This window comes from Embiotoca jacksoni, unplaced genomic scaffold (genome assembly GCF_022577435.1).
Source record: "Embiotoca jacksoni isolate LCO1_2020_lvr unplaced genomic scaffold, fEmbJac1.0.p SCAF_10, whole genome shotgun sequence".
Classification (NCBI taxonomy): domain Eukaryota; kingdom Metazoa; phylum Chordata; class Actinopteri; family Embiotocidae; genus Embiotoca; species Embiotoca jacksoni.
In genome coordinates, this window is record NW_027185230.1 from 19,504,160 (window position 1) to 19,527,853 (window position 23,694).

Consider the following 23,694-nt stretch of genomic DNA (forward strand, 5'->3'; position numbering starts at 1 on the left):
CAGCTCACCTGGATCCTCCTTTGGTTTGCACCTCCAACACCTCCAACACCTCCACAGCTCACACTCCTACATTCCTTGCATCGGTGCTCTACACACTCCTTTTGTTTTGTGTTAACAGCAGTTACGATGAATACCATTTGTTTCATATAATAATCTTTCATGGACTTCCTCCTCTTGTCACATTTCTCATTTGCTATTGCAACAGCAGTACTTGTGTGTATCAACAGTTTCCAGAAACCAGCCTCCATGTTTGGTTTAAAGCAGGAAACCATCTGGTGACCTGCAGAGTCGGAGGATCCGGTAACGCTGGACAACAAACACCGACTGGAAAATTTGTTTATTTAGTAATTATGCACAACATTTATGCCCTCGACCAAACTTGAGGTGTAAATGAATACATCATTTTCAACACATCCTGATATAACATGTGATGATTATATATCCTGATGTACCAGATGGTAGGAACCTCTTCCAACATTAACAACACATTCAAGGTGGATTTATACTGCGAGCAAACATCCAGGCAAAAAAACGAAGAAAGCAGATGATGAATGTTGAGTATAACGACCATCAGCCATCTGTTACGTACTAATACCACACTGAGGGGCTCTGATCTGCTGGAAGTGAGCAGCCCATTCAAATGAATAAGAGCAAAGTTCAAATATCATAAACTATCTGATATTAGACAGACAGTTGTACATCACTGTATCATAGTCTGCTGCCATGCAGGTAGAAGCAGTCCAAGCCTGAAAGCATTTTCCACATGCCGACATACAAACATGAATAATGGGACGGTGGGCCGTTATGTTATCTCTTTATTTTTGCCTCTTAAGTTAATAAAACTCTTTGAAAACCAACTGCATTGTTGAGGTTGGTTTTCTGAGATGATACCAGCTTCTAATTGTGTCGTAAAAATGGATTGGGGGGGAAAATAAAATAAAAAAGGGGGCAAGTCCCCTCGCTGGATAATGCAGCTGATTATGACTTGGCGACTGCTTTTATTGCATGAGTGGATAATAGCTGAGAAAGTGCCTCTAAACAATAGGAGGGGAGGTCACCTGATGTTTGGGTCGGTCAGTGAGAGACGCTGTAAAAACAGCCAAAGTTGATTTATTCTGTTGGGAATCACCTCGACCTGCGGAGAAGCACCATGTCAACTGCAATCATGGAGGCACAGCTGGTTTTGGTGAAACTCAAAAGCAGAGAGTTGATTGAAAATATCAGAGAGACGATTTTGTGTGGAAAAGCAGTCGTTGAACAGAAGAGTCACATCTCTCTGGATGAAACCCGTCGTTTAAGGGTGGTTGTGTTCCTGAAATGGACAAACTTTCAGGTCACACATGGGGAATATATGACTTTCACATTCCTGAAAACTAAAATTAAGCAGAGATTGTGACATATGGCCCTAAAACGAGTAAAGCAACGGGCCCACAGCCCAACTGCTCTCAAATTTAGCTCACCAGCCAATCAGAGCCAAATGTTGAGCTCCTTTCAGAGAACATGCTGGATCACATTTTGTGGAGGCCTGTTGTATTTTGGAGCATCAATCCTGACTGACAGATATGCATCAAAATAAATAAGACAAAGTATTCCTCACGCCCTTAACGATCGATGCCTGCAAAGCATGTCTGACCATTCAATCATACCAACCGAGCTCCATTTTAAACTGGATTAGATTAAAATCGTTCCAATACAAAATGTCACGTCATGTAAAGTCTGACTCGGTCTCAACAAACTGTTGTTATGATATTACGCCCACACGGTGTTCATCCGCTGAGAGCCGGGTCGGGTCGGGTCATAAAGTGTGTGGGCAGCCCGTCGGAGCAGCTCACGCCACACATGTCCACTTCACGGGCCACAAATACCACAGCTCTCTGAGAGGGTGACAGGACGTCGACACACGGGCCGAGAAAACACACTCAGAGAGAGCAGGGAGAAGAGAGGTCGTAAGAAAAGAGAAATCCAGCAGGGAAGTGAGAACGAAACATAAAGTACCAGAGAGGCCTTTTATCAGCCTGCAGCCCTCCGGAGTCACCGAGTGGGAGAAATTACAGCACGTCTTGGCTGCATCGCTAAGATGACAGTCAACATGATTAAATGCGTGTGGAACTTGTAAGGAATTCATAGCGATGACTGCACCGCTATGAGCAACGCTGACGGAGGAGAGAAACTAGATTACTTAAAGAAAGTAAAACGTCTGGTTCCACATGCTTCTGATGATTCCTGTCATCTGAAATGAGCCAATTTACACCTTAAACTGAAGGAAAACTGGACCATCTGGCCCACTAGACCGGGTCCAACACGATGGTCCACTTCCATAAAGTGCACCCGAGTCCCAAACCACATACTTTGTGAGGGAAAACATGGAGTTTACATTTTTCTCTTGCATCACCAGAGCAGGAGGTGGCAGAGAAAACAGGGGGAACAGACTCAGATCGTTTGTCGGATGTGTTTCTACCCACGCTAGGAGATAATATGTTGATGAGAGGACGTTGGCACCCAGCGGAGGAAAGCAGGAAGTGAAACAGGTACACACACACACACACAAAATATCAACAAGAAGAAACAATATTTTCATAAAATATTCAAACTCCATTTTCCTATTATTCTCGTAGACAACAATGAATCCAGTGATGTCAAACAGCTCGCTGCCCGGAGCAGAAGACACACCAGGCCTCCCTGCTGGAGTTTAATTTGGGTTGGAACATGTCAGCATGAGATTTGCTGTTCCTCGAAACATATGGTCGAAGAATTAAGAGACTCTTCATCACTGTCATCCACTTCAATGGGAGCGAACCACGACTATTAACTCTATTAAATCATTTGGTTGCGCAATGTTGGGCATACACAAGACTTCACCGAGTCTTCCATTACTAATCAATTACTATGTTGATTATGCACAGAGTCCATGTGCCCTGGATTTCTTCTATACATCATGACGGTGGAGAAACACAATCCACATTATCTTCTCCGCACTGAACAAGATTCAAGGACGGGAACGTGGTAGAAAAGTGAAAAAAGGCGAGTGCAGACTGAGATTAAATCCCCTCTCCTCATAAACAAGAGTTAAGTGGGACATGGCCAGGAGTCAGATTTCCTTGTATTCTCTCCTCCGTCTCTTTTTCCACTTTTTTCCTCTGCAGCCAGCCAGTGTGTCTGGCCTCCCTCGCCCTCCCCTGCGCTCCCTCTCCGCTCCCCCCTCCCCATTCTTCACTTTCCACAGCTCAGAAATCATTGTTGAGACTTTACACGGTGATCCTAAATCTATTTTTTTATTTTTCCATTCCTGACATCTCTCCTGTGATATTTGTTTTGGATTTCCCCCCCAAAGTACACAGTAAAATGAAGGAAGGCCCGAGAGCGGCGCACAGCCGTCACTAATCCTTACCTTCCAAGTAACAGCTGGATGAGGACGAGAGGCCTTTCTTAGATTTACACCCCACCAATTTCAGGCATATCTCCAACATTTTCATTTGCTTTCTTTCCCTTCCCGCTGAAAAGTTTGTTGCTTGTTCAAATCAGACGTCCCTCCAACGTCTACATGTGTCCGACAGGAGGAAAAAAAAAAAGGGGGGATACAAAAAAAAAAAGACTTACAAAAAGGAGAAAACAGCATCAAAATGCAAAAACGTAGAGTGGTTTGCTTTAACCGGCTTTTTTCCAGCCGCTGTAAATCCTCGCTGCTTTCTGAAACTGAACGCTGTCCAGGCAAAGTCTACCAACTTTTTCTTCTGAGCGTCTCCATGTTTTTTTTCCTCTTTAGCTTCACGGCTGTTTGTTAGCTCCACTTTTTGAAAGGCAGAACGACGACCCGGAGGCGCAGACTCGGTCGGGAAAGCTCGCCGGATCTGTAGATGTGTCAGTTGAGTCGGCGGTGGGTGAGTCTGAGCGGTGCCATCCCCTCGCTGTCCCCTGTGTGAGTGTGTTTCTGAAGCACTGAGACTACTCATGCTGCAGCTGCCAACAAAGGGCCTCTTTCAGGCTCAGCCTGCTGCACTCAATGACATCAGCTGAGCCCTCCCACCTCCAGAAGTGGGAGGGAGAGACCACCACACACACACACACACACACACACACACACACACACACACAGAGAGATACACATACATACACACACACAGAGACACACACACACACACACACACACACACACAGAGAGATACACATACACACACACACACACAGAGAGATACACATACACACACACACAGAGACACACACACACACATACACATACACACACACACACAGAGACAGACACACACACACACACACACACACAGATACACATACACACACATACACACACACACAGATACACATACACACACATACACACACAGAGAGATACACATACACACACACACACACACACACACACACACACACACACACAGAGAGAGATACACACACACACACACACAGAGAGAGACAGAGACACACACACACACACAGACAGACAGACACACCACACACACACACACACACACACACACACACACACACACACACACACCTCGCCGACATGCGAGACAAAAGCTCCAAAGGTCTCATTGAAAACTTTTGAAAAGAGTTTAGATTCAGTACATCTCTGAAAACTTCCTTCTCCTTCTGTTGAAGTCACATGATCAGCGGAGGGCCCTCCTCCACCCCCCTCCTCCTCCACCCCGCCCCTCCACCCCCCCCTTCTCCCCCCCCTCCATCCTCCACCCCCCTCCTCTCTGTCTTTCAGCCATGCTCTTCCCTCTCTCTCCTGGGTCTGAACTGTTTACAGGTTGAGGAATCAGTTTTGGAAACAGGACCGGGTTGTTAAAGGCGTCGCTGAAGCTTCCAATCAACAGGAGAGAAATAACATAATAATGAATAATCTTCTCTGGACTTTATTTGGCCTCCAAAACGAGGCTCATTTGCATCACACCGTTTCAAATGGGAATGAAGCGAGCAGCATATTTGAATTAATCAAAATAAGAACATGCATCTTTGGACAAATAATTCTTTGCTCTATTTCAAGCCAACTTCATATCTCTCTCTTCTGTCTTCTTACGGCTGCCAGCATCAACTTCTGTCATTCGCCTGAACTGTTCAAATCCCAAATGTTCATTTTGTTATTGCATCCAGTTACATGATGCAAACTTCGAGTAGAACTTCCACTGTTTATTTTACTGCTCAATATCTGTTCATATATAATTATGAACGACAGCCTGACAACACATGCTGCATTTATGAAACTCGGCTTTCTAATTTGCTGTTTAATCATTTCTGAAGAGTACTTTTCCATTTTATTGCAGGATACTGCCGTGTGTTTCTGTTATTTTGTCCACCCGTGTTATGTGGGCCGAAAGGTATTATTGATCGTCATTAAACTGAAGACTGAACCTCACCGGGGACACGAGAGCAGCTGCTATCTGCTGACTACGCCTGGCAAATATTTTCCATATAAATGACAAACATCCGAGTCTGTGTGTACGTGTTTGACCACGGCGATAAGAGGTCCGGTCGAGTGGGTGATGATATACGGTTGGGAAGCCGACTCGATGACACCACAGTACATAGTCCGAGCGTCAAACCGGTTTACTGGCTGACCGGGTCACAGACGTCCAGTCAGGAGGATCCTTCCCGGAGAGTATACAAATGAAAACCAAGCAGACCGTCACACAGCTGACTGACGGAAAGTAAAAACCATTCTGTTTATATCAATGAGAGCAGACTACATATTAGAATCACCTCTTAGTACAACATAATAATTATAATAACCTCCAGACGCCACACAGTTGAATAAACACCCCTCTAAAAGGAGTTCCAACTAAAACGGACCCTTTTAACCAAGATGAAGGAATCGTTTATTAAAGGACTGTTGTAATTCAATACAGCAGTTTTAGCTACTTTTACCTAATAAACTGGCAAATGTATATAGAGACAGTTTGAATTTGTTATTAAAGGAGAAGACTGGGAGGGACACGAACTCCTCAAGTCTCCGTAGCATCTAAAAATGTGACCCGACTGAGTTTTAAACCACGTGGAGATTTCTAAACTGTGTGTGATGTCAGCTTTTATCCCCCGAGGAAGTTTGTAGTTTGCAAAACACATAAATTTCATCAACGCTGAGGAGAAAACACAAAGATCTTTAAAGATGCATCTAAAAAACTGCACTGAATTAATGGTCTGTTTGATGAAAGAAGAAAAGTTCTTTCACAGCCAGCTGGTGAAACTGAGCTGTCAATCATCTCTAACTCTGGTTTGGATTAGTGAGTTTAACAAATGAGAGTATGTAAAGTGTGTTTGTGCAGCTACAACAGTGACAGCAGATCAGATGGAAGGATGTATGAACGGGTCCGAGACTTGATTTTAATGTTAAACTCCAAATCACAAGTGACAATCAGAAAGAGATGATATATAGAAGTACCACAGCGCTGACATGGAGAGGCCTAAAACAACACATCCATAATCATCTGGATTCCTCAACATATTCTATTGTCTGTTTGTCTCCTTAACAATTATGGGAATCCTCCAACAAGCCTCCATCTCACTTGCCTGGTGAGTAACAACCTCATTGCCCTGAACATCCAGCCACATGGCAGCGGCCCTGCATCACTGCTGCACTGCTGGTATGGCAAACATTCGTGTTGCTCTCATGCACCACCCCAAAAACGCCAATTAAGAAGAAATGCAGGCTTCCTCAAACTCTGAGAAATGCCCATTAACTTACCGCAGCCACAGAGTGTCGGGCAGATGAGAGGATGAAGGGAAGAGGGGGCTGTAAAAAAAGAAAAGTGGAGAAAAAGAGGGGAAAAAAGGTTGCAGATGGAGAAACATGAAGCACATTGTTTGGAGGTGAGCTCATAGGAGAATCGCTCGCTCGCGTTTTATAATCCGGACCTAGTATGTTAACAGTTAGCTGACGTACATCCACCCACGAGATGCTTTCTGGCCCTTTGTCTCATGTCCCCCCCCCCCCCTCTTCCCTCCCCTGCTTTCCTGATTGCTTTTAGCCAAGAACAAGCTGCAAGCTCTGCATACGAATGAAACTACCCTGGTGCAGCAGGTAATGAAGGCATATTCCATCTATAATCACTAATTATCGACCGGGCACTGATTTTACACAACTTTACTACCAGTGTGCAGGTCAATAATTCAGGCTATTACAAGATTATCTGATCGTGGCGTCTGCTATGAACATTAATGTGATGATAAGAATGCAGTGAAGGCAGAGGTGGATTATTAACTCCATTGTTGAATTAAAACAGGTCATATTCGATATAAGAAGAGGAAATGAAGAGCTGGTTAGAGGATATGGTTTTTGAATGTGCTTGATTTCTGTCCTACCAACTTCGTGCACACACACACACACACACACACACACACTCACACATAATCACACCGTCTAACAATGTCAGAAATGTGAGCCAGCCAACGCTTGGCATAAATCCTGTCCATCTAAATTATGGAACAAGACTTGTTAAGACTTTTAAACCCAGCAAGCTGTCTAATTACAGAGAAGGAAAAGGGTGGAGAGACGGGGAGCGACGCGACGCCACGTACGCTCCTAATAGGGATTTTGCATCGTTTCATTTCTGTGTCTAACTTCGCAGTCACAGAAACCTGTGAGCATCAAATGTACTTAAAGACACTGGAGAGTCAGGTCACGTGAACCTGGTGTGTATGAATGCGACTGTTGACTCTCTCCCACCGGAGAATGACCATCAGAGGAGGTTAAAGGGTTTAGTGTTTCCACATAATTCTCGTCCACTGGGAGAACGGACACTTAGGAACAAAACAGCCGCTGCTGTGGTTCAAGGTTGAAGTTTTGGCATCAGCTTCGGCTTGCGGTGGTAACGGATTAGCATTGTTGACAACATGAAACCAAGCATACAACTACATAAAGCAAACTTTGAGGCAAAATAAAATCAGTTATAAAAGCTTCTCTCATCAAAAGCACATAAATAAAAAGCCAAACGTCTATTTGTCAATTCATCTGGAAGCTGTTTTTCCTTCTATATTTTACATGGAAATAGTCAAACTGTGTCGGAGGTCATTAAACATAATTTATGATTAAATTCAATTGACGTGGATGCTCTTGTGTGTTGGCTCAGACACTATCAAGCGCCCTCCAGACAAACCTCTCGTTCAGGGTGACCCGTTACGAGTAAACTAACCGCTCAGCTTTACAGTGGACCGGCACACCGGGCTGAGCCAGAGGGAGTCAAACCCAGCCGCCCTATTGGAAACGAGCAGGAGGAACCATTTTATCATGATGGCAACACAAACCAGGTGACTAAACAGAACCTTTGCTCATTTCACCACAAGAGCGACTGTCTGTCATGTGCCAGAAATATGCAAACCAGGCGTGAGCGCCGGTATTATGCAAACCTGCCGAGAACTGAAATGTATGGACGCTTGCCCAGACTTTAAATTTCATACTTTGAGCAAACAGAGAGGCAGGTCACATATACACAACTATTCATCACTTGTCAGATATAAAATGCTGCGGTAATCATCTGTGTGGAAAAGCTCTGTGGAAATGAAGAGGGCAGAAGAGAAGCCAGACAAATGAGCTCTGCTCAGAAACAGCAACCTGAGTTCATGTCTGGAGAATACGCTCATTTTCAGAATTCAGCTAAAATACTGAATTTGACCCAGAATATTGGCATTAAAGCATCACGTTTTATATCCCATTGTTTTATGAGTGTGCAGACTAGGAGAGCCAAACTCTCTCAGAAGGGAACGAGAAAGCCACAAAGAAAAGGTTGCACGTGTGCGTATGAGCTCTGCATCGATGCAGCAGTCGAAAGAAGCCGTGCAGACTATTAAAACCTCGACTTTGGCTCCAATTCAGTGATTCAACAGCACAAAAAAAAAGAAAACACTGATAAGAACCGACACACAGACTCAGTCTTTGTGCAACGCTGTCAACCTTAAACATCCTGGAGGCATCTGGATGTCTGGGGAACGACCCGGTTTGTCTGAATGCCCACTGGAGTACACTGGAGGATGATTCTGGCTGTGAGGCTCTGGAGCTGCAGCGCTGGAACTGTTTGGGCTCTTCTTGGTGTCTAAGTGGATCCAGATGCAGCGAGCATTGCAGGCCTCCTTCTTATCCTCTTACACCGCAATGAAGAGGAGCTTAATGCAACACAAAGGGACAGGACGGCGTCCCAGGACTCTCTGAGCTGGACTGATGAGGGAAAAACACAAACCAGACAGTAGTGAAACTAACCAGGCGACGCCGGGGTGAACGGGATTGAGCTTTTTCCTGCTCAATAAAAATGACATTTGAAAAATGTTTATTAAAAACATGATTTCAACTGCAGGAGGAAGGAAAAAAAAAAAAAAATCTGCCGCCAAGGGGGAGGAGCATCAACCACATATAGAGGCAGTCTGAAATCATGCCTTCATGTCAGACTTTGATTTGGTAATTTCGCAAGTGGACCGAAGATTTCTGAACAAGAAGGGCGAGCTGGCGTCCGAGGTAACAGGTTGCCTGCAGAGAAAACAACAGCTGTGGCTGGAGCTGCTCAGGCACGGAGCGGGGAACAGGGGTGTGTTCTTGTGTGTGTGTGTGTGTGTGTGTGTGTGTGTGTGTGTGTGTGTGTGTGTGTGTGTGTGTGTGTGTGTGTGTGTGTGTGTGTGTGTGTGTGTGTGTGTGTGTGTGTGTGTGTGTGTGTGTGTGTGTGTGTGTGTGTGTGTGTGTAACCAGGTGGCAACGAGCTCCCACGCTGCATTCCTGACTCAACTTGAAGTTTCTTTGTGAGCATGTGAGTGTTTTTTCTACTGTGTGTGTGTGTGTGTGTGTGTGTGTGTGTGTGTATTTGTGTGTGTGTGTGTGTGTGTGTGTGTGTGTGTGTGTGTATTTGTGTGTGTGTGTGTGTGTGTGTGTAATGGGGGGACAACAAGAGAAAATGATCACACATGCTGCTTTGTTCCTGAGATAACTATGATGATAGCAACATAATCAACCTTAAAATGAAGCCAATAAAAGTAAACAAAATCAAACTTTGCTACTCAGGTTTTCAAAAAACATAAAATATATTTCGGTAAATAATTATGTTCCTGTCAGAAATTGGACAATCACAAGCCCTGATTTCATAACATCTAGTGGTTCAGATGCTGAAGCGAAATCAAGTAACAAAAACCAGGCTGAGATTCAGTGACTCAACAGGACTGTTTGTCCTTAATCAACATACACACACTTTCAATTGTTCTACAAAACACCGTGTAGATCTGGAAAAAGCTTTGGTTTCTGTCCCGCTGATGTTTTTTCTTCCTTTCTTTGCATTTGGGATCTTTTTTTTTTCTTCAACTTGACTTCATTATAATATCATTTTAACAGTTGCATAGCAAGTTTAAGATCGTAAACTACAATCACACCGAATACATTTGAAATATTTCTTTCAAACAGGTGTGAATACGAGTAACTGTTTGTACCAAGTAGTTCAGGAAGAACACGAAAACCAAAAAGGGCCGTGATGAGTTTCTGTGGAAGAAATCACCGCTCCTAGTTTCATCTCAACACATCTTAAAACAAGGATCACTATTGAATCTGAATGTACTACTTCAGCAAAAGCATGACTTTATTTATTTTAGGTTAACTTTGAATTTGAAGGCAGCGGTTGCTCATATTTTTATGTCCTAATCTGACGCCAGCAGCTGCAACTGAACGTGTCCATTATGTTGTGGAGATGTTGCACAGATTCCTGTTATGTTATTAATTATTCATGACAGTTTAGCAGCTCTCCACAAGACAAAAATACATTCACTATAAGCATTTTTTTATATATTTGAAATAAGTCTTAGCTTTTTGACTCCGAGTCTTATGGCAGGAAAGACACATTACTTCATGCACACTAACTTGATTTCTTTTTGCAACACAGAAAATAATGCAGCTCGAGAGCCGCGGTAGTTAAAAAGATGGTACTGAACCATTGAGAAATGTAACCCGCTGCCACGTACTCACATAATTCTACATGTTGATTTGCTTTTGCAAAATGTCTGCTGCTTGTCTTCTGGTTGAAGTTGTCCATTATTGTCTACTGATTTTGTTTTCTTCCTGTTGTTTGTTTTTGCTATTGTTCTCCATGTCAATAAAAATGTTCTGTGCACTGTAAAATCCAATAATGAAGATACTTGAATGAAAGCAATGACAAAGAGAGAGGGAGAGAAAGTACAGAGCGAGTAAGTCAGAAAGAAAGAAAGAAGGAAATAAACACAAAGACAGAAAGAAAGTCAGAAAGAAAGAAAGTTAGAAAGAAAGAAAGTCAGAAAGAAAGAAAGAAAGTCAGAAAGAAAGTTAGTTAGAAAGAAAGAAAGAAAGAAAGAAATAAACACAAAGACAGAAAGAAAGAAAGTTAGAAAGAAAGAAAGTCAGAAAGAAAGTTAGTTAGAAAGAAAGAAAGAAAGAAAGAAAGAAGGAAATAAACACAAAGACAGAAAGAAAGTCAGAAAGAAAGAAAGTTAGAAAGAAAGAAAGTTAGAAAGAAAGAAAGAAAGTCAGAAAGAAAGTTAGTTAGAAAGAAAGAAAGTTAGAAAGAAAGAAATAAACACAAAGACAGAAAGAAAGAAAGTTAGAAAGAAAGAAAGTCAGAAAGAAAGTTAGTTAGAAAGAAAGAAAGAAAGAAAGAAAGTCAGAAAGAAAGTTAGTTAGAAAGAAAGAAAGAAAGAAAGAAAGAAGGAAATAAACACATAGACAAAGAAAGAAAGAAAGAAAGAAAGAAAGAAAGAAAGAAAGAAAGAAAGAAGGGGGGGGGGGGGTTGCACCAGTTATTTGAGAGGAATGCTCCAGAGGTCACATTCTTCACTCCACTGCTGCAGCTTGTTCAACTCTCTTCTTCTCTTTGTGCAAAGTCGGCAATATTACTCAACACACCACATACAAACACATGGGATCTTCTAGGAAACAGTGGACTGGATGGAGAGGCGGAGGATGATGAGGATGAAGAGCACATTAATGATAGTCATACTGGTCAGATAACAGTTACACAATAGGCCTTTTGCACAGAAGTCATTTTAAAGTGAAAATAATCCAATTAAGCTTTGTTTTTATGGTATCGTGCCCCGCTGACTCATCGTCACACTGACATGGCAAAGTGGGTCACTTGAAAAAATAGAGCCATCGTTAAATTAATTAGTAACACCTGTTCTTCTCTCTGTAATCACATGACAAAATAAGGAAAGGGTCTATTTACAGCAGGAACCATATGTGTTTTTATCCTGGTCAGACTCTATGCTGCCATTAAAACAAGACACATGTCCATTAAAACAAGACACGTCCATCCCAGTCTCAGCTGACCGAGTCCTCCAACCCAACCTGGAAATATATCATAATGACTCTCGATAAAACACAGAACACACGTGTCCTTATAGGACTTTAATCACAGGAGTTAAACAGAGGGAGCTTCTGCAGCACGGACGGTCTCGACTTCCTTGATTTATACACACAGCTGTTTTGGCTAGTCGTTGGCTAGTTTGGCAATAAAGTGGACTCTCTTCCAGGTGGCCAAGACTTGATGAGAGGGGAAAACACATACTAATCAGCATTGTGTTGTCCAGCGAGGGACAAATGTGTGTGTCACGCACACACGCACACACACGACCGTGTCAAAATTTGTGTGTGTGTGTGTGTGTGTGCGCGCGCACACATATGTACCCACAGAGCAGGCGCCTCATCGTAATGCTCGTTCAGGCCAGCTGTTCGGCCCCTGGTGGCTTGAAACTCGCCACACACACACACACACACACACACACACACACACACACACACACACACACACACACAGAGAGACCCCCTCCTCCCATCTTTGGGACCCTCAGGGATCATGGGAGGAGATTTGGTGTCTAGACTGTATAGATTCCTGGAGTTCCAGCCAGAAAAGAGCAGTTACGGACTAAAGAGACCGTTTCACTGCATACATGCTGAAAACAGCTGCTGCAGGAAACACACATGCTCAGAAATCAGATGACGTCACTAGACATGGGGGTGGAGGAGGGAGGAGGGTGAGGAGGAGACTGGCTACCCTCGGCCCGTAATACAACTCCATGAAGGCATTCAGCTATACGACTTATTATTGGCACATTTCTGCTTTAACTCTAATTAGCATGACGGACCATTAACCTGCCACGTTAAACGCTTATATGAACTGCTGCACCAGTTTCACACCAATAACTTCTTCATGCATCTACAAGCTGGGTTGCTGATAAATTCTGCTTTCATTGATCATGATATCTTTTTTTATATCCCCACACAAAGGAGCTAGAGAAGGATGTATTGTGTTTCCCTGTTTCCTGTCCCGTGCATGTTGCTTCACAATCCCATGAGCCTGAATAGAAATCAGAGAACAAAGACAACCGGGCGTCATCTTCTCTGGTCTCCACGTTTCATTGTGCCTTGAACATATTTGAAGTTTGGCCAGGCCAGCCTGCAGGCATCAACCCGGGGAAAAGTGAGAAAGAAGAAAAGCCCTGTTGTGTCTGTACTGAAACACATCCAAGCAAGTAGCAACATGCTAGAGGTCCGTACATCTTCTGTAAGCCAACTTGTCTGGCTGATGACCATCGGCTGGCACTGCTCGCCTCTTGTTGCCTGCACATCAAAGTTGGCTGTAATTAAAATGTGAGACGAGGGCAGTAGCCAATCACATACCAGAACTGTTGTCTATAAAACCCTCCCGACTGTTTCCAGCTGTTGTTGTTTCTCAGTAGTTTTCTGGGAGAATTACAACTCAGACATTCAGCCTCAACCAAAGATGCATTCGCATGAACAAAATGACTGAATAAACAAAGAGTTTTACAAACTGCTCTCTTAAAAACCTACAATGATGAAATGTGTAAGTTCCACAACTATAACTAACGCATTCGCTCTGGAGAGTTTAATGAACTGTGATGTCATGTTGTTTATGTCTTCTTGTTGTGGGACCACATCATGAGCTCCTAAACACTTAACAGGAAATATATGAGGGTAAATAGACGACATATAAAAATCAACACAGAACAAGCAAGCTCTGATCATATTGTGTTTTATGTTTTTAATGGAAACCGTTTAGTATCGAGGTCACAACTGCAATGTACTCCAATAAAAACACACTAACCCCATAAATGAGTGTAACCACTATTTGTTTTAACCATCAACATGTGGCCGCTGCAGGTATTAAGGTATCATCAGGTAATATTGAGAGCCTTAAAAAAGTAGATCCTCTCTCCTTTGAACTGTCCAGCCTTCAAATCTTTCTCAGCTGTCCTATTTCCTCTGTCAACCGTTTATAAGTCAAAGTAGAAAAACAAAAAGAAACGTGTGGTGGATGGCTGCTGAACTGTAAACAAAATCAGACCAGAAAGAAGTGATGGAGTACCTGTTCTTTTAAACCGGTCTGGTAACTTACTGCAGTTCGTAATTTAATCCACGACCCGTCAAGGGGTGCAATTTAAGAGCATATTCGGTTGTCTGAACCACACACAGAGAGAGCAGCTAAAAACGCAGCAGGAACTACGGTTCCAGGAAATTCACTACAGTCCTTTCGATCTGTGCGAGCCGGTGAGATCATACCTCCCCACTGTACAGTTCACCGAGCTGCCGGGAGCAGAGGCAGGTCTCTGCTTGCCCCTCGCCGCCTGCCTCTCTCCCAGGCAGCTGCAGGCCGAGGTCTGAACCTGCCTGCTGAGCAGCAGCGTGGAGCTGGCGGTCCTCGTTTCTAAATAGCTGAGGCTTCACCAGGAAGAACAACAAAAAAAACCAACATAAAATCATGTGTTGATGTTGCCCTCCTCTCGCTCTGTGACTCACATCCCCTCTTACGGTCAAAGCTGCTCATCACAGGAGGAAAGAGGCATAGAGGGAAAACAAATACGACCCGGGTCACCGACCCCCTTTTTTTTGCCAAATTTGATCCGTTTACCGGCGACAGCTTCCACTGTTGTCCTGACCGTCCTCGTCCTGTCCCCCTCGGTGTTACGCAAGACTCAGAGTCAGTGGAAAGTATTCCTGCCAAGGCGATCACAACCCTACAGACACATTTGGTAAACTTATCAGTTAGCTGGATGCATGGCAACGCATCTGCTTCAGTTTTTAAAAAACAAATGGCTTTGAACCACTGATAACTACTGATAAGTTCATTTCATTTAAGTAGATCCACCTTGTGTTTGGTCCTCACCTCCTACAGAGTATTAATACAGCTTCAAAGCAAAGGCAGATGAAGACATTTATACACATATATATAAAAAAATACTATTAACTGTTTCTTATTTTGATTTATGATAAAATACAAGCCTCCCTGCACCTTGGCTGTATTATGTGTTTTAGGGCAATAAATTAAGACAGAGACCACCATGAGGGTGTTTTCATGAGCCAAAACTAGTAAATAATAAACCATTGAGGATAAAAAGAGAGGTAACGTAACAGATGAGGTCACCTCGGTTTTTTATGAGTTATGTTTAAAACTATGAAAGTCTGCTTTCTGTGCACGGCCATGCTTTAAAGAAAATGTCATCCGATGGGGCATTGGAGGAAAACGGCTCCAACACAGTGATCGGCTAAAAGATACACCGACACGCACATCTCCAGGTAACTCATCTATCTCAGGTGGGATAGTTTGGATACTGAGTTGTTGCACATGAACTCATGCAGACAAGACCATGAAAAAGGATCTGCAACCATTGTGATAACTAATTAACCATTGGGGTCCATTTTTAAGCAAAAATGCCAAACATTCCTTCTCAATTATGAGGATTTGCTGAAGTGTTTTTTTTTTTTTTACTATTGTCTGACAATTTATTAACAAAGGTGATGATCAATCAACAAATTATCAAATAAATAATCTGCAGATTAATCAATAATACAAATATTTATGAGATGCAGCCCAACTTTTCTACTACGTCTGGGATATCGCACACGACACCATAAAAGCTCGTCCACATCGCAGGTATTCGTTAATAACTGGGGAGGGAACAGTTTTGTTTTTCTACGTACCTCATGCTTCAGGCTGTCTGTCATCGCTCTGTGTAAATACTCAGACAGACACGACTCACAGCCGGTCAAACATTTCCAACAACACCACAGCAGGGTTTTCCCACCATTAGAACATTTAGTTGCAGCTATGATTGGTCCAAAATTGCGTGACAGTGCATCCTTTTTAGTCACATAACCGCCCGCTGTCCACCAAGTAAAACCCCAACACAGTAGATGCACGTTGAAAACACTGCGACAGATTTAAATGAACCTCACTGTTACATCACACTGAGACTACTTCCAGTTGTTAATCAGTTTACTGTGGCAGAACTACAAAGAGAACCAATGTAACACCAGAGCGGTTGCAATTTATTGCACGTTATACGCTTGATTAAAGGCAGCCTCCTCGGCAGCAGTAAGTCAGGAGTTGTTGTGTAGCTCCAGAAAAGCCGGCGCACTCTGTTGTGGTGGAGGTGCCGACCGTCGGCCGGAGAGGCGACCAATCAAAAGGACAGATTCAACCCACGTCCAGGCTGCTTGTATTATTAACATGTGGTAGGTTTGATCATCAGCTGTTAAAATGTGATAAAAACTGTTTTTCTTCTCCAGGTTACACAAGCACACGTCTGTTATCCAGCCGGCAAGCTGCATTCTGAAAACTGTTTTTGAACGCAACTTCAGGGCTGCAAGTAATAATAAACATACATCATCAAACAAAAAACTAAAATATTCAACTTAATGCTATGTTAGAAGAAGGAGAAAAATAAAAATAAAAGGTTCACAGACAGAGAGGTATCTGATTTTAGACCTGTGGAGATACATGATGCTCAAAAAGCTGCAAAACTTCATTTTCTCAACAGTCAAACCGACACAACTGAGCAACTTATTATAGTTTGAGGAGCAACTTTGCTGTCAAACTTCATAAAGGTCTTAACGAAAAACATTTGATCTTACCGTGCACGACAAAAACGTTACAGGGCTGGTTGCCATGGCGCGAGGACTCCCTCTTTCCCCCTTTGATGAAGGCCGGCAGACTGGGTCTCCTTTGGTCCCCTACAAACTTCCCCGGCTGCTGCCCCATAAGGGCACGGTGCCAGGCCGCAGCCGGGACGCTCCGAGCCGGACTCGGCTGCTCACCGTTCAACAGATGGCCGCCAGGCGGGGGGGCGACGGGGAGGAAACAGGAGGCCGTTCCTCTGGCTCGGGCTGTCTCCTCCTGGAGTAAAGGTGATGCGGGTCACCTATGCAGATCCGTGGTACTCCAGTAGGTCTCTGTGTATCATGCATTAATGGAGTCTGGGTTCTTCATCGGACAAAAAAAAACAAAAAACGGCATTTCAAAGGAATCTGGTGGAAGAAAAAGAAAAAAAAAAATCTGATTTAATTAAACATTACAACTAATGCAAAGCACATTTGTGGTTTAAGATTGTGAGCCAAGAAACTTATTATGTACTTAACTTGCTTATATGTTCGATTTTAACCTGTTAAAGTTGAACTATGCTGTCGTTACGTTATAGGAGCTCCATTTCCATCTGTTGCATTCAGGCTCAACTCAACTTAATTTCTTTAAAATTATTAAATAATATTTGTCTTGCTGGGCGACATGGACGATATTAATATCACGATATTTTGTTTTACCAAATACCTCAACATCAATATTATAGAGGTGATAATTGGTGTTTTCAGAACATATTTTCACAAGTAATCATCGTTAACGTGGATATAATGAAGGCAAATATTAATGTTGGTTCAGAATAGAGCATCACTTTACTGTAATGCAAATTTTAAAACAAGGAAAAAGACAATTATTGTGACATATCACGATATTATCACATCCAAACAGAGGACAATATCAGGACTTATGATACGATGCAATTAAATATGGATATATCACCCAGCCCTGTTGCAGAGGTACTCAGTATCCTCCAGGCGACGCACACAACGATCAGGACAGATTGTCATTTATTGCTCGATGCAATAAATAATTTCCAACTGAACTTCACTTACTTTAATACAGAAGCAATATCAAAACTATTTAATCCTCTAATAATCACGAAAGTGGGAAAAGTCAGGTACCTGACACGCAACATAAACTGGTCCTGTGGTTAGAAAGGAAAGAAAAGTTGTGAGTGGAAAACTTACACAGCCAGAAAAAAACACGTGTTTAGTTTGTTAGCTGGCGACCTCGAGCTAAAGTTGAAGCTAGCCATGAAAGCTAACTCACGTCTGCTGGTGGCAGCGCTGCGCGCGACCGTCGCGTGCGCGCGCAGCGAGCAGTCAACAGTTGGCTCGCGCTGCTTCGCTGCTTCACAAACTTGGAACAAACGCGCTCAAAAAGTCTCAAAAAGCCTCAGAAAGTCTCAGAAAGTCTCAGAAAGTCTCCGGTCAGTTTGTCTTTCTAAAGGCACAATTAGTTCCAGACTTCCGCGTCCGCTCGGTCCGTCCGGCGGGGCTCCTCCGGCTGCGGTACCCGGACTGAAGGCACCTCAATCGGGGAGGCGATGAGAAATCGAGGCAACTCGGGCGGCCGGAGACCGACGACTCTTCCCGCGGGTCCTCTCCTCTGTTCGCGGCGGCCACGCTCTTCCTTACCGGCTCCTCGGCTGGCGTACTTACTCATCGCTTTCACGTGAAAATCTGAGCAATAAACTTTGGCCGAGTAGCAGTTGCGTCGCTGGGGCCGCCATACTTCCACACGCAAGGTGGTTGACAGAAATATGTGGGCGGGGCTACGTTATGACGTGTGACGTGCGTGCGTGGGCTCGTGCTCGAGCGAACGCTTTTTGTTTTTTGTTGTTCCGGTGGAGAGCAGGACAACAACAACAACACCACAAGGCAGCACACTCCCTCACATCTGGTGGTGGACTTTATTAAAGCCATAAAAAACGGAAAGCTCGAGATTCTGATTTCACTCAAAGTTTGATGGTCAGAGTGAGCAGTAAAAAAAAAAAAGATGTCACGTGACTTGTTTTCACTCTGAATTATGCACACTTGATACCATGTTGATTAAAAAGGTAGTTTTGTCCATTTGTTGTCTAATAAGTTGCTGCTGGCGTTTCCAGAAATGAATCTCCTTTCTGTTATTTCATTATTCAATAATACAGAAGCAGTAAAAAAAAAAAGTTTATAGGAATGACAGAAATTTATTGCATTCAAAACCATTTTTTTGTATAACATCACACATTATAAAAAGTGTTCCACTATGCTTAATGTAAAACTTGATAAGAGCTGCTCGAGTGATTTGTGAATGTTGCAGTTTTGTAAAAAGTTAAGCATCCTTTCAATTAGCAGTCACACAATTATCATTAGTTTTGTTTATTAATACACAAATTTAACATTTTAGCTGCGCACCTGACTTTGACAACAGGGACATATCTTTGAAAAAAAATAAAGCCAGCTTGGTCTTGGAACATGTGGTCAGTGGGTCGGGTCACATCGCTGCTTGATGGGATTTGGGGTTTTTTTGGGCTTCGTTAACCTTCCTGTTCCAACAGCTTCTGTTGCGTCAACATTACAATCTCCTCCGTCACCTCTGGTTTCAAGATGTCCTTGACCTACAGAGACAGCACGAGGCAGAGAATTATAGATCTGCTCCGCTGAAAAAAAGGTTTTTAATATAGCAAACATCTTTTGGATACTTGAAAGCCTGGATGATGAGCTCAGTATTGAAGTGTCTGCGGTTAATGTTACAAACAAGAAACTAAGTGCTTTGCTGAGTTGCAGCTTGAGAGTTGAGTCCACAGTAATAATCCTTAAAATGGGCTGGGCTCAGTCAGCGAGAGAAATAAACAGTTCCACATAAATGTGCCAACAAAATGATAAACGTACGAGCTCCTGATATTTTATGATGATATTAGAGGATAAACTCAATGTTCATGAGCAGTACTAGTTGTTATGTGTTCTCCACCCCAAAGGGCAATTAAATAAACTGAAACACCAGAGTCCAAGTTGAGAACTGCAATTAAACAGTTTTCCACTTGCGTTGCCCAGCAAGCTGTAGATTCCCCATACAGCCACCAGATGGCGCCATAATTCACGTCGTCCACTTTGTCGTTGCAACGTCTTTCCTTTCCATCGTTTACATTCGTGAAACGCTGGTAATCAAACACGACCACGTACCGTACGGCTGAAGTGGGGAATTAACGACATTACAGAGCTTCACGTTTCCAGCCGAGAGCTTCGTACCTGGTGCTGAAGGGAAGATTCGTAGCAATAGAGAACGCTGGTGTCGTACAAAAGGACCTTGTGTGCAGCCAAAGCCAGCAGGCAGTTTCTCAACCGTGAAATCACCTCTCGATCTGACAGGCTGACAGGCTGAGAGGACGCAGAGACGAGAAGAGCACAAACAAATGAGCTCAACGTGGACAGTCGAGAGCCGCTGACATCAACAAGAGAAAACTGGGAAGGAGTTGCAGCACTTTAAACACACAGTTCGTACTATATCGATGTAAACATACTTAAATTTAAGCTTAGACCTGCTCTGTGAATAGAAATACAAATGAATCTGCAAGGAATTGATTAAAATTAATAAAAAAAAAATTAATAAAAAGCAGCGGTTCCATCTTTGTTTGAAAAGTCTTTTTTATGTACAATAAATGTTAACAATGCACAAACTGCTGATGTCAATATTTTAGTAATATTTCCAGTCGCACCTCCAAACCGTCCATGTTAACTTCATTTAAATTCACGTGTATTGATCGATATAACGACGAGTGATGAAAGGACGCGCTCACCTCCAGACTGGTGTAGAAGCCCCCAGCTTCCTCCTCCTGCTGTCCCGGTGTTGGATACAACCACACGAAGCCGTTATTCCCAAGAATGATGGACGCACCGCATGGCAGGTTGTGGAAATGTGTTTTCTGCCTCTTGATCAGCGAAGGGGAGAGTTGCACCAGCACTCCTTGACCCAGCTGGTGGTCAGATAAAGTAAAACAAAACACTTATTTAATTACAGATACAGTTTGTGATACATAACTGTAATGGTGCAAAATCACTGGTTTTAAGTGTGTGATGAACTTTGTGAGATTAACTGATTACATTTAGAAAACCACTTCCAGTGCAACTGCATGTAGGGCCGATAACACTCGTTATGCAAATCATAATTTGCCTCCTGCTCATTATAAAACTCAGAATTTAACTTCATGACAAAGTGAGAAATGTTTGTAATTTCTAATCCGTGTTGAATTAATTATTGGTGATCAAGGCTGCGGTCAATTTATTTTTCTTCTGGAAAAGGGTTGTGACAGATCAGGAAAGAGCTGATGAGTGGACACAAACACAGAAAGGTGTTTTTATGTTTAAAAACTTTAAATCATTAGTGAGGATTCGGCCAAAGTTTGCAAGCCAGGTCTTCCCACTCAGAAGTAAATCCTGACTTGTTTATATTCGACCTATATTCTACTTATTAAAATACAAATAGTGAAACCAAGAACAAAGTGAACCATTATTTAGGTGTATCATATCGTGTCCGTTGTCGTTACTTACTTTTCCATACTTTAAACTGCGGGTGTGAAGTGACAGAGCTCCGTCTGAGAAGACCGACTGCACCTCCGCCTGAAACCACAGTGAAGGTACAACTCAGAGATCATGAGCAGGAATATTGAGATAAACAGCAAGTGATCGTAATAAACTCTGATTTACGCTGATCAGATCGCCCTCCTGAAGGTATTCTCGCATGGTGAGCTCATCCTCCGCTGATCTTCTCCTCTAAAAAAAGATAATATAATTATTTTTTATTTCAGCTGTGACATAAAAACGTCTCCCGGTGAATCCCGTTTTTTCCCGTCAGCTCACCAGCTCTCCTCCGGGCAGGTTGACAGACGACAACAAGAGGACGGAGTCCAGCCGGGAGTTGGTCTCCACCTTCCACCGTTTCTGCTGCACCTGCACAGAACAGCAAAGATCGAACAAACCGAAGGTGGGATCACGTGTTTTTATATGAGTGACAGATCATACTGTACCTCTGTGATTCTGCCAACCACGACATCTCCGACCTCGCCGTTAAACCTGCGATTAAAAAGCATCCAACACGGTGAGACCTGGAGAACTTAGACCCACTTCGGTCTCTGAGCTTCACTTCACTCACTCACCTGGTTTTCAGCGGTCGGACACAGATGAGTTTGTCGACCCTGTGCACCTCTCCAGCGACCGAAGCCGTCAGCTTGTCCTCATCCACGTAGGTGCCGTGACCCCTGCGGAGGATAACCGATGATTAATAATGGAGCAAACAGGAGAAACATGGTTACAGATGATTTCACTATGAAAGCAGGTTTAAAGGGATTAAATTAAGATTTATTTTTCCAGTTAAAAAGTCCCTACTGAACTTTAACTGATATCAGTATTGTGTTTGAACCTTTTTATTCTGTGAAGCCTCAAACTGGAGGATTCACCCGAGTTGTTGTTGACAGAGTTCGTGTTCTGAATCTCTCTGGCTGGTCAGAAAATCAGCATCTTCAGACACAAGATGATCCCTTTATTTATTTATTTAAACTCAAACTGGTGCATCTTTTGTATTTTGGCTGCTTTTCATTTGCCTGGCAATAAGTTATGAGCCAGAGACCAGGACCAGGACCAGAGACCAGGACCAGGACCAGAGACCAGGACCAGGACCAGGGACCAGGACCAGAGACCAGGACCAGGACCAGAGACCAGGACCAGGACCAGAGACCAGGACCAGAGACCAGGACCAGGACCAGAGACCAGGACCAGAGACCAGGACCAGAGACCAGAGACCAGGACCAGGACCCCGGATAAGCGTGCTGCTCTGTTTGCTTCTGTTCAGTAACAGTACCGGTACCAACCTCATGAAGCCGGTGTCTGAAGTGATGACGTCACCGGGGACCACCAGGTCTCTTCGGTCAGCATCAAAGGCTGATAGCGACACCGTTTTTCGGACAGTCGGTAATCTCATATCTGCAGCCATGCTGCTCACCGTGCTTCTTCTTCTTCTTCTTCTTCTCTTCCGTTTTGTGTCTGTTTGCACCACCGGAAGTTTTAGCGCCACCTACTGAGGCAGAGGTCTAAATTTATTTCAGCCTCGTCTTACATAATGATAATAAACCGCCGAGTTCAGCAACACGTATTAAAACAAATTAAAGACTATAAATGGAGTTCGTTCGACTTCAAATGCGCGTGACATGGTTTGACTTGATGGTGGCTGCAGGGCAGTACGGCAAGCCGGACGTTTTCCTCACGATGCCGTCAAAGTCGGATACTTTGGGTGCATTCGCCTTTCGGACTTAACGTGACGCAACAATGCAACGACGGTTAGACATATTGGTGACGTCACGACGTCAGAAGACGGGTCGCTCTTTCTTCCCAGTTCCACATAAAAGCTTTAATGATATGTAAGATATAAGATATGTACAAAAAGTTCAAATATCTCATTCAACTTTTTTTTTTTAAATCACATATACTCCATCCCACTCATTAAAAAAAAAAAAAAAAATCTGAATCTATGAATATGCCGGTATATTTTCTTTCAGAATGGATCCCATTACAAAATGCATTTTATTTGTTATTTTATTACCGAGGGATAAATAATATACCAAGTCAAAACATCCACGGTTTCTGCACACTCCGTTGACGACGGTTTTACTTTCCCGCCACTAGATGTCAGCGTCGAGCCGTGTTGTCGCCAACGCAACCGCGGTTCCACATAAGGGAGCGGTGACGTCAGATGTCAACACCACGCAAAACTTCCTCGTCGCGGCCAATCAGCTTCGAGTAAGACAGACTCTTGTAAAAATGGCGACGGTGAGGCA

The 23,694-nt window shown here is 43.3% G+C and overlaps 2 protein-coding genes across 2 annotated transcripts in view; both read right to left on the reverse strand.

The window, feature by feature from the left end:
- abl1 (c-abl oncogene 1, non-receptor tyrosine kinase) overlaps positions 1-18,636 on the reverse strand; it is a 28,850-nt gene extending 10,214 nt beyond the window's left edge. The window contains 2 exon segments of the mRNA XM_069172247.1: positions 16,886-17,278; positions 18,156-18,636. Coding sequence (XP_069028348.1) covers positions 16,886-17,012 — 127 coding nt within the window. The 5' untranslated portion in view covers positions 17,013-17,278; positions 18,156-18,636.
- Positions 18,637-19,230: 594 nt separating this feature from the next.
- exosc2 (exosome component 2) lies at positions 19,231-23,656 on the reverse strand. Its single transcript, XM_069172269.1, has 9 exons — positions 22,732-23,656; positions 22,021-22,122; positions 21,892-21,937; positions 21,725-21,814; positions 21,572-21,637; positions 21,416-21,484; positions 20,665-20,841; positions 20,117-20,245; positions 19,231-19,485 (listed from the first exon to the last, which is right to left on the reverse strand). Exons 1-9 carry the CDS (start codon positions 22,851-22,853, stop codon positions 19,405-19,407), a joined length of 882 nt encoding a protein of 293 aa, XP_069028370.1. The 5' UTR covers positions 22,854-23,656; the 3' UTR covers positions 19,231-19,404.
- Between the last annotated feature and the right edge of the window lie 38 nt (positions 23,657-23,694).